Source organism: Aquarana catesbeiana, linkage group LG13 (assembly GCF_042186555.1).
Source record: "Aquarana catesbeiana isolate 2022-GZ linkage group LG13, ASM4218655v1, whole genome shotgun sequence".
NCBI lineage: Eukaryota > Metazoa > Chordata > Amphibia > Anura > Ranidae > Aquarana > Aquarana catesbeiana.
Window position 1 is genome coordinate 67,028,728 of NC_133336.1, and position 18,260 is coordinate 67,046,987.

Sequence of the window (18,260 nt, forward strand, 5' to 3'; positions counted from 1 at the left end):
TCTTTGGTTAAAAATAGTCCCAAGAAGCGTATATTGATTGGTTTCCGTGAAAGTTATAGCGTCTATATACTGGATTTTTTATTTTAAAATGTAATACTAGTAAGGGCGGTGATCAGTGACTTATAGTGGGAGGGCAGGCAATCTGACACTAACTGACATCTCCAGTGACACTAATACAGTGATCATTGCTAATAATATACACCGACACTGTACTAATGACACTGGCTGGGAAGGGGTTAACATCTGGGGCAGTGAAAGGGTTAAGAGTATGTAACAACGTTTACTATGTGTGCTGATTTTACTAAGGGATGTACCGGTTTTTATTCCCTGCACACAAACCGGCACATTGCCGCTGTCAGAAGAGAGTTTTGTGTAGGTAACATACACAAAGCGCTCTCCTGTAACTCGCTCCAACATTTGGCGGGTTCCAGCCATGAATCATCGACTGAGAACCACTGATCGGCATGTACTGGAGCCAGTGACATCAAAGCTGGGCGGGTGCTCCCTACCCAGAAGGGGAAAAATCCCGTATAAAACAAGAGATTCTGTGCAGCTGGCTCACACTGCAGCAGTAAAACTACAGTGCGTGGTTGGCAAGTATTGGGTAAGTCCCCTTATGCCACCAAAACAGCCCTGACGTCACTAGATAACTGAAGGTATGCTGTAGAGCTCCACGATTAATCGTTATCACGATTTTTTCCCCGTTGCGATCTTGACAAAGTATTTCCCGATTCTTTCTATGCAAAGAATTTTCTGCTCTGCTAAAGCTGACAGCCGTCAAAAGAAAGGAAAAAAAAAAAAAAAATGTACAGTCTGCCAAGAATCACAACATTCTTTAGCAGTGGAACTTAAGTATCAACATTGTAACTATTTGTCCTTTAGATCTTTGGTGTGTAAATGAGGGAAGTTTAACCACTTTAACACTAAACCTTTTTTGACATTTGTTGGTTTCTAGTTAAAATCGTTTTTTATTTTGCTAGAAAATTACTTAAAAACCCCCAATCATACATACATACACATTGTATGTATGTATGTATGTATGTATACACACACACACACACACACACACACACCGTATATACTCGAGAATAAGTCGATCCGAGTATAAGTCGAGGCCCCTAATTTACCACAAAAAACTGGGAAAAACTTATTGACCCGAGTATAAGACGAGGGTGTGAAATGCAGCAGCTACTGTAAGTGGAAAAAGAGGGTCAACAATGCCCATCTGCAGCTGCATGCCCCCCTGTGTCCTGTGCAGCCTATCTGTGTCCTGTGTCCTGTGTCATGTGCCCTGTGCATGTGCCCTGTGCATGTGCCCTGTGCATGTGCCCTGTGCATGTGCCCTGTGCATGTGCCCTGTGCATGTGCCCTGTGCATGTGTCCTGTGCATGTGCATGTGCCCTGTGTCCTGTGCATGTGTCCTGTGCATGTGCATGTGTCCTGTGCATGTGTCCTGTGCATGTGCATGTGCATGTGTCCTGTGCATGTGTCCTGTGCATGTGTCCTGTGTCCTGTGCATGTGCGCATGTGTCCTGCGCATGTGCGCATGTGTCCTGCGCATGTGCGCATGTGTCCTGCGCATGTGCGCATGTGTCCTGCGCATGTGCGCATGTGTCCTGCGCATGTGCGCATGTGTCCTGCGCATGTGCGCATGTGTCCTGCGCATATGCACATGTGTCCTGCGCATATGCACATGTGTCCTGCGCATATGCACATGTGTCCTGCGCATGTGTCCTGCGCATGTGTCCTGCGCATGTGTCCTGCGCATGTGTCCTGCGCATGTGTCCTGTGTCACTGTGCAGCCTACCTGTGGTGATCTCCATCCTCCAATCAGCGTGTGATAATACACTTTGGCGGCCATTCCACTGTTCAAAAGCCACGCCTCCTCCTCACCTGTGATAGGCAGAACACAGCCTATCACGGACATGCTCTCATTCTCATACCATGGACGAGGATGAGAGAATGTCCGTGATAGGCTGTACACTGACAGCTGGGAAATGGAGTGTTCAGCCTATCACAGACGAGCAGGAGGCGCGGCTTTTGAAAGCTGGAATAGCCTCCGAACGGTATTATCACACACCGACCGCCATCTGCCTGCATGAGTCGAGGGGGGCACTTCCAGCCCAAAAAAAAAATATATATATATTATTATATTCTTAGTAGACCCTAGAGAATAAAATAGTGGCTGTTGAAATATTTTTTCACACTGTATTTGCGCAGCAGTCGTTCAAATGGATTTTTTTGGGAAAAAAAATTAAACTTTACACTTTAACCCCCCTGGCAGTTTTCCCGAGTGTGGCTCGGGGGTTCAATTTCAGCACCATTAGCGGTAACCCCGAGTGACACTTGGTATTGCATTACAGGTGTCTGGTGTGGTATACTTACCTTGTCCCCAGGATCCTGCAATGTCCCCCCGCTGTGTCCGTGGGCTCTGTCCTCCACCCGAAGCCGCTCTGTGCCGGGCTCCGTTCCCTGCGAGCTTCGCAACGCACGGGGGCGGAGCCGGGCGGCAAATCAAAAAAAATGAAAAATCATAACACATACAGTACACTGTAATCTTACAGATTACATTACTGTATGAAATCATTTCACATCCCTTTTGTCCCCAGTGCTTTGTCCAGTGCCCTGCATGCAGTTTTATATTATATATACTGTTCTTTCTGCCTGGAAACTAGAGATTGTCCATAGCAACCAAAAAGTGTCCCTTTACGTCAAAAGTGGTTTTAGACCAGCTAGAAAACAGCGATAGTAAATTAGAACACTTGCAGAATTGAGAGGTAGTGAATCGCAGGGAAATTTATTTTAATTATTATTATATTATTTTTTATAATTATTTATATTTATTTATTATATTATAATTTTGTGTTTCAAACTTCATCATACCCGGGATATCTACTAGACTCTTGGTGGACAGATTTAAGCGTGTTATTGCTAAGAATTACAGGCCTACAATATAAAATGCCAAATTTCTATGCAAAATAATTGTACCGCTTTGAGACGCAAAAATCTGACATAATCATACCACCAGGGAGGCTACTGAACTAAATAATAACAAAAAAAAAAATAACCAGTAAAGTTAGCCCATTTTTTTTGTATGATGTAAAAGATTTTATGCGGCAAGAATCGTGAGAAAATCGTGATCTTTTTATCCTAAGCAAAAAAATCATGATTCTCATTTTGGCCATAATCGTGCAGCTCTATTGTAGTATGTGGAACTAAGCCATCAGTAGCAGATCTTTTAAGCCTTCACTGGCTTGCCTTCTTCCAATATTGCATCCTGGTGCCACCTCTTCCCCAGGTAAGTGAACACACGCACCTGGCCATTTACATGATGCAAAAGAAAACATCACTCATCAGACCAGGCCACCTTCTTCCATTGCTCCATGGTCCAGTTCCGATGGTCACATGCCCAATGTAGGTGCTTCTGGCTGTGGACACAAGTCATTATGAGCACACTGACTAGTTTGTGGCTACGCAGCCTAACTCACAACAAACTGCAATGCACTCCTAACTTTTTAAGCAATTTGAGCTACGGTAGCTCCTCTACTGGATCAGGCTACACGGGTTAGCCTTCACTCCCCATGTGCATCAATGAGCCTTGGCTGCCCATGACTTTATTGCAGATTTTTTCTTCTTTGGACCAGGGGTGGTAGGTCCCAACCATTGCAGACTGGAAACATCCCACAAGAGCTGCAGGTTTGGAGTTGCTCTGACCCAGTCACCCACCAAAGGATATTCATTGTCAAATCCAGATGATCTTGGCTCATCACACAATCATCATAGCCACTATTGGTAGCAAATACCTCAGACCAAATTTCCAGTGACTTGCTGAATATTTTTTAGCCATTCACCATTGTGTCTCCTGAGAATTTGCCATCACAAGGAGTGTTTAGCCAGTCTCCTCCTTATAGATAATAGCCTACAGACTTCACCTATCCAAGTGTTCATATGAACAGCACATATTCTGTAAACAGAACGCCTGGTCACCATCAAGGCCACTCTTCCTACGAGCACTGCCAAGCCATCAGCACAGAGAAAGCACTGACATTACTCGAAGAGAATCTTCAGCTGTCTGCAGCACACTCCTCGCAATGTGCTGGACACGGGAGGGTGAAACAACTGCTCCTTTCATTAGTTTTCCATTTTGTTTTCATTATCTTGAGGGATGAGAGGAGATATTTATTCTATCTGGAGTATGCACCTGGCAAATTTCCATACTGCAGTTGCTTGACAGCTGTGCCATGCCACCATTGCCTCACCCTGGCATGGCCCCCCTCATATTAACTTTATCACTGACACCCATTCAATCTTCTGAGATAATGGAGAGAGCACAAAAGCTTAGCGCGTGATGAATAAACACGACAAATTCGTCACAATAAGTGCAGATGGGGATTGCATAAATTGTGGTTTCTGTTACAAGGACACTATCCTGGGAACTTCACATTTATTTGGGTTGAAGTAAAGCTAAACTCTAGGAAAATATAAAAATACATCAGTTAAGGCAAACCATCCCACCCACTTTCTATTATTCTACCCCTACCCTCCTATCATCTTTCAATCGGAAATTTATTTTCATAAATTTTTACTGCATTCATATCAATTTACTAAGGTGCATTTCATTTGGTGACAAACATAACATGCTCCATATTATGTACAACCATTACACATGTGAAAAATTTATACAGGATAGATATTAAACACGGGAACATTAAGGAAGCCAGAATTGTTGTTTTTTTCCAATCTTGGGAAACCTTTCCCGCATTTCTGGTTTTATCCCCTAGGTAAGAATGATGTTTCTTTAGTCCGCAGTCATGCATTCTGGGAGGTCTTGGGGTACCCTACTGTGCATGTGCAATGGCATGTTATAATGACTCGCCATGGATAATGCACGTCATTAGGGAGCAAGCTGCAAGTACTTGGAAGAGACAGTCCGCTCCCATTGACATCACAGAACATGGCAGCTTGGTGGATCCCTACAGAACCCCACTGGAGTTGAGCAAGTATTTTTTTGGGGATAACCCAGCGAATAAAAGGTAAGCTGGGTTAAGAAAAAAAAAAAAAAAAAAAACGGGGAGGGTGGGAGTAATGCAGTTATATATCTTTTTAAACATATTGAGATGTATTTTTAAATGCAGTTAGTGTAAGTGCTTAAATTTGACTTTGGAAATTGGGGGAGGGTTAGCACTAGCAGCCAACCAGGTGTTGAACATGTTGGCAAGAAAAAAAGACTTAAGCTGGCCATACGAGGCTCATATTTGAGCTGCGGGGGGCCCTGCCAACACCACCCAGCTCAACAAGTTGATTAGATATCAAAAGGGGAAGGATGAAAAAAAGTTAGGCTGAACAGTGACTGCAGCCAATCAGCTGCAGTCGCTGTTTGGGTATTCTGACAGTTTCTGGTGCCAGCCGTCAGAATACAATAGCCGACAGCAGAAGATTAGGCAATCTAAGCTGTTTTGCATGGCTGGGGAAATGGATAGATCTCTCATTCACACTCTCTGTCCTGACGGATCCTATTGTGTGCCTGCAGCTGCTGGTGGGAAGGAGAGGAGGGAAGCCAGCAGCACTGCAGGGGTGGGGGGCACACGTGGGGGCTGGGCAGCAGGGGGAAACATTTGGTGCACAGGGAGGGTGATTGGTGCAGCAGAGGGGGTGGCAATTACTGTAACCAATCCCCTGTACAGCTCTCTCTGCAGCAGCTGAAAGCTATCAGGAGATGAAGAAGAAGCAGCCAGCTTTCAGCTGCTGCAGAGAGCCATACAGGGGACCATTTCCAGTAAATGCCCCCCTGCCATGCCTATCACCCTCCCTGTCTACATCTGATTCACCCAGCTGCCTGGGCCCCATAGAGGAGGACAGGTGGTACCCTCTTATCCACAACCCTGCCTGCCTGACTGGGCAGTGTGGCAAACAAGTGTTAATCATAAGACTAAAAGCTATCCAGAATTACAATTCTTTTGGCAGGTAAAACAGTAAACGTGTACAAGTAAACGTGTACTGCAACTGTGTGCTTTTTTTTTTTTTTTTGCCACTTCAGCTTGAAGGTTTCTCCCGGGAAAAGATTTTTCAAATATTAAAATTCAAATTTCTTTCCCATCTTATCGTCACATCATCGTGGCTTTACATTTGCTTGGTACTCCAATTTAGTATATTACAAAACAAAAGAGGATACATAATTATCCCAACGATAGCTAATGCTTCCCTTTTACACATCCCCCCCTCCCACCCCCTACCCCCCCCCACCCCCCCCCCCCCCCCGAGACCATATCCATCCAGTCCTCTGCATTCCTCTACTTATGTAGACCACATCTCAACCGCATTTGGAGATTCTTTAAATTTTTCCCAGTCTTTCCATTTTGTTTCAAAGGCCCCCATTTTTGTCCCTTCGCTAAATCTTAGGTACTCCAAGCACTGAATCTCATTAATTTTATTAAACCATTCCCTCATCTTTGGCCTCTCTTTCCTTTGCCAATACTTAGGGATTAAGCTCTTAGCTGCATCAATAAGATGTGGCAAAAGTGTTCTGAGATATGTTTTAGTCGGCATATCACTCATGTGGAATAAACAGATCCAAGGGTCATTTGGGACGTCCAAGTTTGTTATCACTTTGATAAATTTTCTTACTTCGCCCCAAAACCTTTTCATTTCCGGACATAGCCACCAGATATGGGCCATTGACCCCATCTCTGAGCAGCCCCTCCAACAAAATTGCGACTTATCCCTATGTATTTTATGCACCCGATCGGGGGTCAGGTACATTCTGGTCAGGCATTTAAAATTTAATTCTAGGAGTTTACTATTAACTGAAGTGGCTGAGACTCTTTTCAAGATCAGGGAGACTTCCGTATCTGTAAGATTTCTCCCTAACTCCTTTTCCCATTTCCCTATATAGTCCGGGGTTTCTAACCTTTCTAAATCAACTAGAACTTTATATATCCGGGAGAAACCCCCCCTCCCCTCTCCTCTCTATCCACGCATATTTTTTCTAGTGGTGTTAAATTATCCACCGATCTTATTGGCTGTGGGAGTGAACCAACATAGTGTTTTAATTGGCTATAGCGCCAGGGGTTAATGACTAACATATCTCTTTTGTCCTGCATCTCTTGGAATGAGCATATTCGACCCCTATGCATTATGTCTTTTAGTTGTATATTTTCTTCTAGTAACCATTTACCAAACCATTCCTCTTTCCCTGGTGCAAACTGTTCTAAATCTTTAAGTGGCATTAAGGGTGAGTTATACTCCCAGTGTTCCTTTCTGTGAAGGGTGTCCCATATCTTAAGTGCGTGTTTAGTGATTGCATGCGTTTCAGTGCTGTACTTTCTCTGTTGAGGCGAAATCCATATAATCTTATCCAGTTTAGTGTCACTAATTTTATTTTCTATTACTACCCATTGTTTTTCTATGTTTTTGACCCATTCAGTCACTCTGGCTATAGCGATAGCTTCGTAATATTTCCTTATATCTGGTGCTCCCCATCCCCCTTTACCTTTAGTATTAATCAATTGTGAGAATTTTAATCTAGGTGACTTTCCCCTCCAAATAAATTTTGAAAACATTAAGTGTAGCCTTCTGAGGTATGTATGTGGGAGTGTTATTGGTATCATTTGCATTTTATAAGTTATTTTCGGCAGTATAACCATTTTATATATGTTGATTCTTCCCGCCCAGGATAGTTGACCCAGATGAATTCTACTCAATTCAGCTTTTACCTCGTTTAACAGTGCTATAAAGTTCGCTTGGTATAGCGTTTCGGTTGATGTAGTGATTTTGACCCCCAGATAATTCAGTTCTTTTTTCCCCCACACAAAGGGGAAGTGTTTTTGGTAGGAGTGGTCACTCTCCTTGAAGTGGTTTATCTCAAGTGCTTCAGATTTAGTTGGGTTTACTTTGAAATTTGATAACTTTCCGTATTCTACTAGGTTAGCCATGATATTTGGTAGGGATATCCTTGGCTGGGTTATATACAGCAGGATGTCATCTGCAAAGGCGGCCAGTTTGTATTCCATATTCCCTATTACGACCCCACTAATATCCCTATTCTGTCTTATCCTTAATAGAAGGGGTTCTAACGTCAACAGGAAGAGCATGGGGGAGATTGGACACCCCTGCCTTGTACCATTGTACATGTCGATTGGGTCCGAGAAGGTCCCATTTATTTTCACTCTTGCCGATGGTCTTGAGTATAAGGCCCTAATCCATTTACACATCCTCTCCCCACAGCCTACCTCCTCGAGCGTACTCATCATGAAGTCCCAGTCTACTCTATCAAACGCTTTTTCAGCGTCTATGGATAGAAGTAGACCTGGGACTCCGCTCTTTTTGATTTCCTGGGCTACTAGGAGGGTTTTGATGCTGTTATCCCGTCCCTGTCTACCTCTAATAAACCCCACCTGGTCCGGATGTATGATTTTCTCTATTACCTGCTTCATTCTGCTCGCAATCACTTTTGCGAATAATTTAGTATCCACATTTAGCAGGGAAATAGGCCTATAGTTTGAACAAACTGTCGCATCCTTATCCTCTTTTTGAATAACCGTAATATTGGCTGCCAGGGCTTCTCTGCTCATTTCCCCCTTGTCTCCTATGTCGTTCATATAGGCACACAGTTTAGGGATTAGATAGTCTTGGTATTTTTTATAATAAAGCACTGTCAACCCATCCGGTCCTGGGCTCTTACCTACTTGTGTTTCTCTAATTGCCTTTCTAACTTCAATCTCTGTAATAGGGGACTCCAGTGTGGTATGCTCATTTTCCGATAATTTAGTCATTCCCACTTCACTTAGGTAATTTTTGATCTTCGCTTGTTTTTGTTCCCTCTCCTTAGTTGTTACATTTCTATTTATGGAATAAAGCTCACTGTAGAATTCTTGGAACGTCCTTGCAATATCTGGATCCCTATATTGGATCTCGTTTGTTCTAGATCTTATCTTGTCGATATATTTGTTATTTTTTTTTTTACTTAATATCTTTGCCAGGAGTCTACCAGGTCAGTTACTGCCTACATACCTTTCTTTTTTAACAAGGTTATACTTCTTCCTATTTTCCTGTTCAATTAACTGCCGTATAGCCTCCCTGCTCCTAAATAGTTTTGCCAGTGTTTCGCTATCCCCCTTTTTCTTATGATGTTGCTCTAATTTAATGATTTCCTCCTGAAGCATGCGAAAGGTCTCTCCCTGGCTTCTCTTTTTCTCTACCCCCGCCTTAATCATGATCCCTCTGATATAGGCTTTGTGGGCCTCCCAGACCATAGTTTCTGATGTTTCCTCAGCGGTATTAACTTTAAAGTAAAATTCTAGTTCTTCTTTAATAAGTTTGTCTATCTTTTCATCATGTAGGAGGTCCTCATTTAGTATCCAGCTACTGCTCCGTGTTTCATGCTTGCTTAATTTTATTTGTAGGCTAACCGGGGCGTGGTCCGAGAACGTCATTGGCCCTATGCTTGTACCCTCAACCTCTTCCACATAGCGATGCTCCACGAAGAATAAGTCCAGCCTAGAGTATGTCGCGTGAACGGGGGAATAGAAGGTATAATCTCTTATGTTCTGATGTTGCATCCTCCATATATCTACCAGCTGCTGATGACGCAGTTTTTTCCTGAGTTTTTTCATCCACTTGCCTTCGGACCCCCGAGCACGCGACGTACTGTCTTTACCTGGCTCTAAACATATATTGAAGTCTCCTGCGATAATGGCCCTACCTCTCTTAAAGGTTTCAAACTTTGCCAAGATTCCCACTAGGAACCTTGCTTGGTTATTATTTGGGCAGTAGATATTTGCCAGGGAACATTCCATCCCTTTCAAGCTACCTCTTATGAACAAGAAGCGACCCTCCGGGTCAATTACTCTCTCCTCTATTGTGAACCCAACTCCCTTTGCAAAACCAATCGCCACTCCTTTTGCCCCTCTTATCGGGGAGTCTCCATAGATCCAGTACGGAAACTCGCTTGTAGCTATTCTCTTGCTTTTGCCTAGGTATAGGTGGGTCTCCTGAAGGAGGACCACCTCTGCTTTCAGGGATCTCAATTCTCCCATTATGTTCGCACATTTTATGGGGGAGTTGATGCCCCTCACATTATATGTGACTATATTTATCCCAGCCATCCTGTTATTTTAGCCCCATTTACACCTTTACGTAGCCCCTCCTGGCTGAATAGTCGGATCCACCAAGGATTGGATTGGTCTCGTCCTACCCTTAACCCCCCCACCCCCCCTCCCTCAACCCCCCTCCTCCCTCTCCACCCGTGTACCCTCCCCCCCCATCCCCCCCCCCCTCCTCCTGCCCACCCACCTCCCTCCCCCCAAATCCCTCCCGCCCAGCCCCTCGCCTTTTCCCCTTTCCCATCAAGTTGGGGGGAGTATTGGGGTGCCACATGAGCCCCCTGAATGAAGAAAAAAGAAACCCTGGCCTACCCACTCCACCTGGCCACACGGTTTACTCCCCAGAGGTTGAGCTCAGAGGAGGGTCCAGTCTGGCCAAGAGCTTCCCCCTGGGTGTAATCCCAGCCATCCCTCCCACACACCCTCCACCCCCCCCCGCCCCCACCGACAATAGATCGTATAGAGAGAGAAACAAAGAGGGAAGAGAGAGAGAGAGAGAGAAAGACAAATCCATTTTCAATCACTTTTAACATTCGAGGCCTCTTTCAGTCCCTGTGTTCTTTTGTCATTAGTATTGGTTTCCAAGTGACAGGGTCCCCTAAGTGTTCCTGACTTCCGCTTTTCTCCCACCACCCCGGGATCTCCATTACTGGGATTCCAAGTCGATCGCAGAAATTCTGGGTCTCCTCCGGAAATCTCAGCACCGCCTTTCGGCCGTCCTTACGTCCAGTAAGATTGGCAGGGAAGCCCCAGGAGTATTGGACCTCGTTCGCCTTTAAGGCAGCTAGTAATGGCTTCAAAATTCTTCTTCTGCTTAGAGTTTCTGCGGCTAGGTCCTGGAAGATGTGTAAATTTGTTTCACCGTACTTCACCTGTGGGTTTCTCCTTAAATTCATGCTAATCTGTTCTTTGTCCCGGAAGCTATGGAATCGCACTATTACATCCCGCGGAGTGTCTCCCCTAATTTCGGCTGGTTTCCTAATTCGATGGACTCTGTCTAGGTTTAAATTACCGCTGATATTGCAAGGGCTCTTCAAATCTTTGAAAATTTCCTCCATTTTTTCCTGTAGGTTTTCTTTTTCACCATGCGCTTCCGGGAGGCCTCTAATCCGGAGGTTTTTTCTTCTGCTGCGATTTTCTTGGTCTTCCATTTTGTACCTTATATACCTCTGTTCCTTCTGCAGCACTTCTATCTGCTCTCTCAAGTTTCTTATTTCTTCTCCTTGTTTGTCCACTGTTGTTTCAACTTCCTCCACTCTGGTTAATAGGTGGCTCATGTTCTCATTTACAGCGCTGATCTCACCTCTGATTGAGGCCTCCAGTTTCGCAAACATTTCAGCGATTTCTCCCTTGGTAGGGAGCTGGTTTGCCTGCTGGATTTCTTCTGCAGTTTCTACTTCTACCTCGTTACTGGGGGGTCTTGAATCCATCTCCGCCATTTGTTTTCTTGTACCCATTTTAGCCGTTCGATCTGGCGTTTTATTCTTTGCACCTGTTGAATTACTTTCTTTGTTACTTTCATTAATCATATATTTTCTGATGGTTCCCGGGCTTGCACTTGTTCTGGGTGGATTTGCAGGTCCTTTTGTTGATCTTCCTCTCATTTTTTCTACCTATACCTGGTTAGTGGTTCCTCCTCTATTATGTGTGGTGTGTTTTCTGACTTTCCCAATGGCACTGGGGATTACCTTGATCCCCCAAAATATTTAATTCGTTGCACCGTAGTATTTACTCCACTTATAGTGTTATATTTTAGCGATATATTATTATACTACAGTCACTTTTGTATGTGGATCAGTACGACAGTCCCCTAGAATGCGATTATTTCCATACTGCTTACATCAATGGGATTAGTCCGCTATATCATACACCCAACTTCCGACACAGGAATAAGTCAGCCTATTGTTATAGTGAGATATTGTGTATTTGTGATCTCAAGTTGCAGCAAAGTCGCATATGCAGGTGCAGCGGTGTACTGGTCAAACAGAAGTGTGCAGTATCCATATAGATTGACACTACTGAGAGTACTTCTTTGCGTCCCTTACCCACCCCCCAGCACCGATATAAACCAGCTTATTAGTATGAAATAGTTTCATATGAGAGAGGAGTCTTGTTATGGTAGAGTCACGTATACTAATAAGGCAATATAAAGACACATATAAGGCAATGTTTCTATACAGCTTGGCAGATTAGCAATGTTGGAAATAGTCCGAGGCCTCACTTAGCCATCTTAAATACAACAGCAGACCAAGATTAGTGTAGGGAATGATGTTATACTTGATGCTACTTTGATGCGATATAGTCGCAAGTAGAAAGTCGCAGTAACTGACACAATATGAGCAGGTATCCTTGCACTTTAGCAACAAGTGATTTAATGCATCACTTACCCATCTTCAGGCAGCTAAAAGAACCAGAGTCTTACCCACTTTCTTCTCTCCTAGGGCATGCGCCTGTTCCATGCGATTTCTTTGACTTTACCATCAAGCTTCTGTATCAGGTTCTGTATCGGGTTATCACTCTCTGCTACTCTCAATCCCTCCTCTCCCCCTCGATCCCGGCGAGCCGTCCCATTAGGTTCTGATGGGTAATGGACCGTGCATGTCTCCTCTCCTCTCCCCTCCTCTCCCCCGTTTGCGGAGGTTCAGTGGAGCCGTCCAAAATCCTGTCTGCAGCGGCCGCTGTAACTAAGGAGTCAGGGCACCGCTCCCCCCGTTTCCACCCTCCTCCGTTGTAGCCCAAGGACGAGAGACCGGGAGCTGAGACCGCCGGAACCGACAACACCGTTCGGACAGGGGTGAAGGGGGGGGGGGCGGCCAGAGACTAGTGCATGGTCCACGGGCCTGTTTTAGCAGGCATCATGGTGTGAGGGACACCCAGCAGCCCAGGCTCAGCTCTGACCCGACCCCACCCACATCCGGCTCCTCCTCCTCTCCACCTGGTCTCCAGCTGACTGCAACTGTGTGCTTACCTGTTAACCAGGAGTTTCACTTTAAGGAATACGGCCAATTAAACGTGTGCTCCATTTGATATCTGCTTTGTTGTGCCAGGGCTGATGAAATATCATTATTTTCAATAGCTGGCAAGATGCCTACTGGGGAAAGTGGTCAGCATGATTCTGGTGCAGGAGATTTGCAGGCACAAGTGACAGCTGAACTTTGCACCGGGTGTTTTATGTGTAAAAGGTGTCAGATAGTCAGATCTCAGGTAAGCATTGAAGCAGCTAGGTCTTAAACAAAAGTGCTAATCTTTGTACATTGGATTAATTCAATACACAGGGGCATGCAGTGAAATATTGGTTTTGAGCTTCAGTAAATTTGTGCTGATGACCTGCAATTACACGCTTTATGCAAGTACTTACAGCAGCCATAGAATTTAATTCATCAATGTAAAATTCTGGCCAGCTTGTAGCGCCTTTATTTTCTTCCTGGTCCTATGGAAAGAAAAAAAAAAAAAAACAACACATCAACATACAATGGAAAATGTTACCTAAAAGTATAAATGTCTAAAAGCAAAATACAATTGGAGCGGCCAATATATAATGAATATTTGCAATACTAAATGTGAGAGAAAAAAAAAAATAGAGACCTGGAATTAGCATCTTGATACGTTTTTCTATTCCTCTCCACTACATACTGTAAAGCTGACTGGCAATGGACGCTTATATTGCATTGTGAAAGTTTTCTTTTTAAATTCCTGGTTCAAACATACAGGGCAAGAAAATGTCGAGGAACAAAAAGTAGCCCACTCACAAATCCTAATATTTTGCACCATTCCTCCCATACCGAACTGGTAAAGGCATGAAGGCAATACAGACAATATTTTCTAACAAATGTTTTTTCCAAAATGAAACCAGAAGTTCTAAAGGGAACTGGTCATAAAACAAATATGGAGAGTTGTCACTGCTGACTTGTTTTTGAGTGTACACGTTGCTCTACTGGTAAGAAATCTAAAATTTTGCATTTGATATCACTTTGCAGACAACCAGATTTGATTTGACATCACCAGGACAAAGGTGGTGAATTTCTAATAGAGACACAGACAGCAATCGGACAGGAATTTCAAAGTTAAATCAATAAAAGGTTTGGCTGTAGATTCAATTTAAGGGAGAAGTATAACCAAAGCACATTTGGCTGTACTTCTCCTGTGGATCACAGGAGTGCAGTTTGTTCTGCACTCCTGTGACCCATTTTCAGCAAACAGCAGGCTGAAGCCCGCTGTCAGCTGACGTCACAGAGCCGGTCCAGACAATGAAGTCGGGATCCGCCCACATACCTGGACCGTCACCTGGCTCAGCCTCTCAGCAAGCCGCTGAGACACCTGAGCTGGCCGCTCTCACCCCCTCCACAGCCCAGCGCTCCAGTGAGTGTGGGGGAGGGGGAGGGTGTAGAGCAGAAAGCTGGTGGCTCTGTGAGAACTGGTGACAGGGAGCTGTGAGAATCAAGCGATTGGCGGTGTGTTCTCAATGTTCAAGGCACCAGGGGACCGATGCTGCAGCCACCTAGGCAAGTACGATTCTCACAAAAAAAATACGACATCTCTTTTAGGGCCAATTCACACCAGATGCAGTTCCGTGCACTTTTTTATGCACTAAAAATGCATGCATAGTGTTTTCCATGTATTCCAATGGCTCTAGTTCACGCCAAAACAGTCAGTTCCAGTCAGTTTCCCGTCAGTTTCTGCACCGGAAACGGACAGGAACTGACAGCACTGGTGTGAACTAGAGCCATTGGAATACATGGAGAACACTGTGCATGCATTTTTAGTGCAGGAAAAAAGTGCACAGAACTGCACGGAACTGTATCTGATGTGTACTGGCCCTTAAAGAGGAATTCCAGGTATGGATATTTTATACACACTGTAGTTACATTGACTCAGCTAGGACCAATATAACTGTGTATACCATACCTGGTTGGTGCCCTTAGAAGCTAGAAATAACTGTAGTAGACACCACTATTCCAGCCATCTCCACTTACTTCCAGCTACCATGCCGAATGGCTGCCCTGCAGCATTCTGAACACAGAAGGTCAGCCATTTGGCACAGTTTCCATTCAGAGAATACTTTGCATTTTCTGAATCAATGTAAAGCATTATATTATGGGATGAGGTGGAGTGGCAGGTGGTGACACCCGTGTTCACAGGGCAGCCACTCGGGGCGGGACCTGGAAGCAAATGGAGATCACTGGAGTAGTGGTGTCTAGTGATTTTCCAGCTTCTAATGGGCATCAGTCAGGTGTGGTAAATACTCAGTTACATTGGTTCAAGATGGACCAAAGTAACTATGTAGAAAATATTAAATTTGTGGAATTAATCTTTAAGAATATCGACACCTCAAAATATCTATCCAGCTCTAGCTATAAAGTTCTAAAATAGCCACCAGAAAAACAAAATGATGTGCCTCCAAAAGTAATAAAACACAGACAAAATGGTAAAATGGGGAATATCTATTGAGGTATAAAGCCAATGCAATGTATATTACATCCAGTTGGGGATAACCAAATTTCTATGCACAAAGATCAGAAGAGATCCATAGTCTTAATTTATCAGTGTCCATGGTTTGTTGTCCACAGCAACAAGACTCGTGCTTTCATCTTCCAAGTACAACAATGGGGAATAGAAAAATACACGCAAAAATAAAATAACCATTTTAAAATGGTTTGAACTCTTTCATAGAGTAATGTAAACTATTTAAACACCTTAGTAAAGAAATCTGTTTTAGATGAAAAGATGACCTCAAAAGACATGTAAAATAAACAAGGAAAACAGAATAGTTTCAGTGAGTCTTTACGAATGGTTTACATTTAAAATGAAAAGAAAGGACAATTAGCTTAGTCTCTGTTTTTTTTTTTTTTTTTTTTAAATCCAGATTTTATTAGAAGAAAGGAAATATGGTCCCCACATTGCACTGGTGTGATGGTCTAATGGAAACAAAGGACACAGTTCCTGAATGACAACCAATTATGATCAAAAGGGTAAAAATTTAATTTATTTGGGTTTAGACAGAGAATGAAACAAAGGTTTACTGAATGTATGTTTCAAATACCAACATACTATAAGGGTTATATTCTGACTAGGTAAAAAAAAAAAAAAACACAGAGGAAATGGTAAAAAAATGAAAAGAATGATATGGAATCCCCAGTATTTATATAACAAGGGCAAAAAAAAAGTAAAAAGAGCCTATCTTCTAAACTCCATAAATCCACAAAAAATAAACATGATCAGGATAATAATACAAAAAAAATGATTAAGAACATAAAAAAATGAAATATCTGAAAACTGGAAATCACTTCTCACACAAGAGTTTATTGTTCAGAGAACAAACAAACGTTAAAAACCATGGTAACCAGTCATAAAATATCTCCCCTTGCTCCCACAAATCAATTTTAAGATTTATGGGGCACCTCCACTAAGAGTTTGACAGGTTGCAGCCTAGATGTAGCACTTTTAAGCTTTCATTTCAAAACTTCCAGCAACATAAGCAGCTATTTTTCTGATTTCACAGGAGGAAGGTAAATTGATGACTCTTCCTCATAAAGTAGATACATTATATTCTCTATGAATGAATAGAAGTTTGTATCCAAAAATGCATGCTCCCAGAATGATCCTTGAATGAGGGACTTTATGCCACAGACACTAAAGCTCTGTTCACAACTGAGAGATCCAGATCGCAGGCAGAACACATTTGCGATGCCATTATTTCTTGAAGGCACACCAAAAGGCGGGCTGATTTTGCCGCAATTGTCCAGCGTCAAAACACGATACAATCGCGGCAACAACCATGCCAAAATTTGGTACATGAGCCCCTTTGGAGCGTTTTTTGGAGTGGAGGGAGGCCAATCAAATGAACGGTGCTGCTCCAAAAATGCCCCACTAAAAACACAAAAGCGCTAAACAAATGCACTACAGCAGCAGTCGCTGCACTAGGCTCAGGTGTGACTGGAGCCCAAGCAACACCAGGTGCAGCGAACCCATGAGTAAGCTCCAGTGGGTGGAGAGAAACTCGTTGGGGATGTGGCCTGGGGGGGTCTAGGCTGAGAAAGCCACTTGTCTACACACAGCAGGTCTTGTTCTGATGTGCGGCTCCCTGGATCTTCTGCTCTTATTAAACACCGGGTACAGCTCAGGGTGAACTACACTACTGTAGCCTGTCAGAGACTTTGACTATGTGGTCAAACTTTGCACAATATGGGGCGCATTCCTTGAAATTGTTGGGAGCAAGGGGTGATAAATTTGAGGATTGCTTATCATGGTTTTTAATGTTTGTGCTTGTTCTTTCTACAATAAATAATCTTGTGGGAAGTGAGGTGCAGTTTTTGAATATTTTATTTTTGTCTTGAAACGTAGATTTCTCGTTATACCGTTTCAGAAGATTCAGCCTTCCAACTAGCTCTACTTCGAAAAGAAAGTATATGGTGCCGAGCAGATGTAAGGGAAAAAATATATACACTAAATGTATTAAAGAACAACTCTAGGTAGATCAAATCTACCATCAGCTGTTCTTTAAAAGACTGGATTTTGATTCTTAGCAGGTACTCTTTAAGACAGGCCCTTTGTAGTCCGGACAGGTGTCTATTCAAAGATATGTTCTATTTGTGAGGAATAACTGAGGTTGGCGACAGAGCCGCACTTCGTCTTTTGTAAATGAGCTGTCTGCAGTGAGATCTGATTAGTTAACTACACGCTCATTCCTAATTACTTTCTGTTGCATACTCTTTAGTGAAGATGTCAAGGGGTATGGCAATTTATGGAACTCTTCAGAAAAGCCATCACCACTGGTTTATTGATAGGAGGCTGCAGGCTGACCACACCCACGACGCAAAGGCCAGAGATTTCCCTGCCATATTAATAGCCAAATCCCACACCTCTGCACATGTGTATTTAGTGTTGCCTGGCAAGATTAGCCAAGCAAGTGCTGTAGTAATTTTTGCATGTGCAATGCTGCCATCAATATGACGGTGAGATCTAATGCATGCACAGTAGCGATTGCTTTTTAAATGATGACCACTATATGGATAGCAATATTGGGCATACACAGGAATGATTCCCACGTTATTCAGCGCTGTCATCTATGACCAATAGAGCCAGGTCATACTGTGCATGCATGGGGAAATGATGGGTGCAGGTGTACCTTAAAAATCATCCCGCATGTCTTCTACTGCACAT

At 43.4% G+C, this 18,260-nt stretch overlaps 1 protein-coding gene across 5 annotated transcripts in view; it reads right to left on the minus strand.

Annotated features, from left to right (window-relative positions):
* Window positions 1–18,260, minus strand: part of DAAM1 (dishevelled associated activator of morphogenesis 1) — a 295,359-nt gene that overhangs the window by 110,041 nt on the left and 167,058 nt on the right. For all 5 annotated transcript variants that reach the window (XM_073609934.1, XM_073609931.1, XM_073609932.1 and 2 more), the window contains one exon: window positions 13,459–13,530. In XM_073609934.1, coding sequence (XP_073466035.1) covers window positions 13,459–13,530 — 72 coding nt within the window. The remainder of the gene's footprint in view (window positions 1–13,458; window positions 13,531–18,260) is intronic.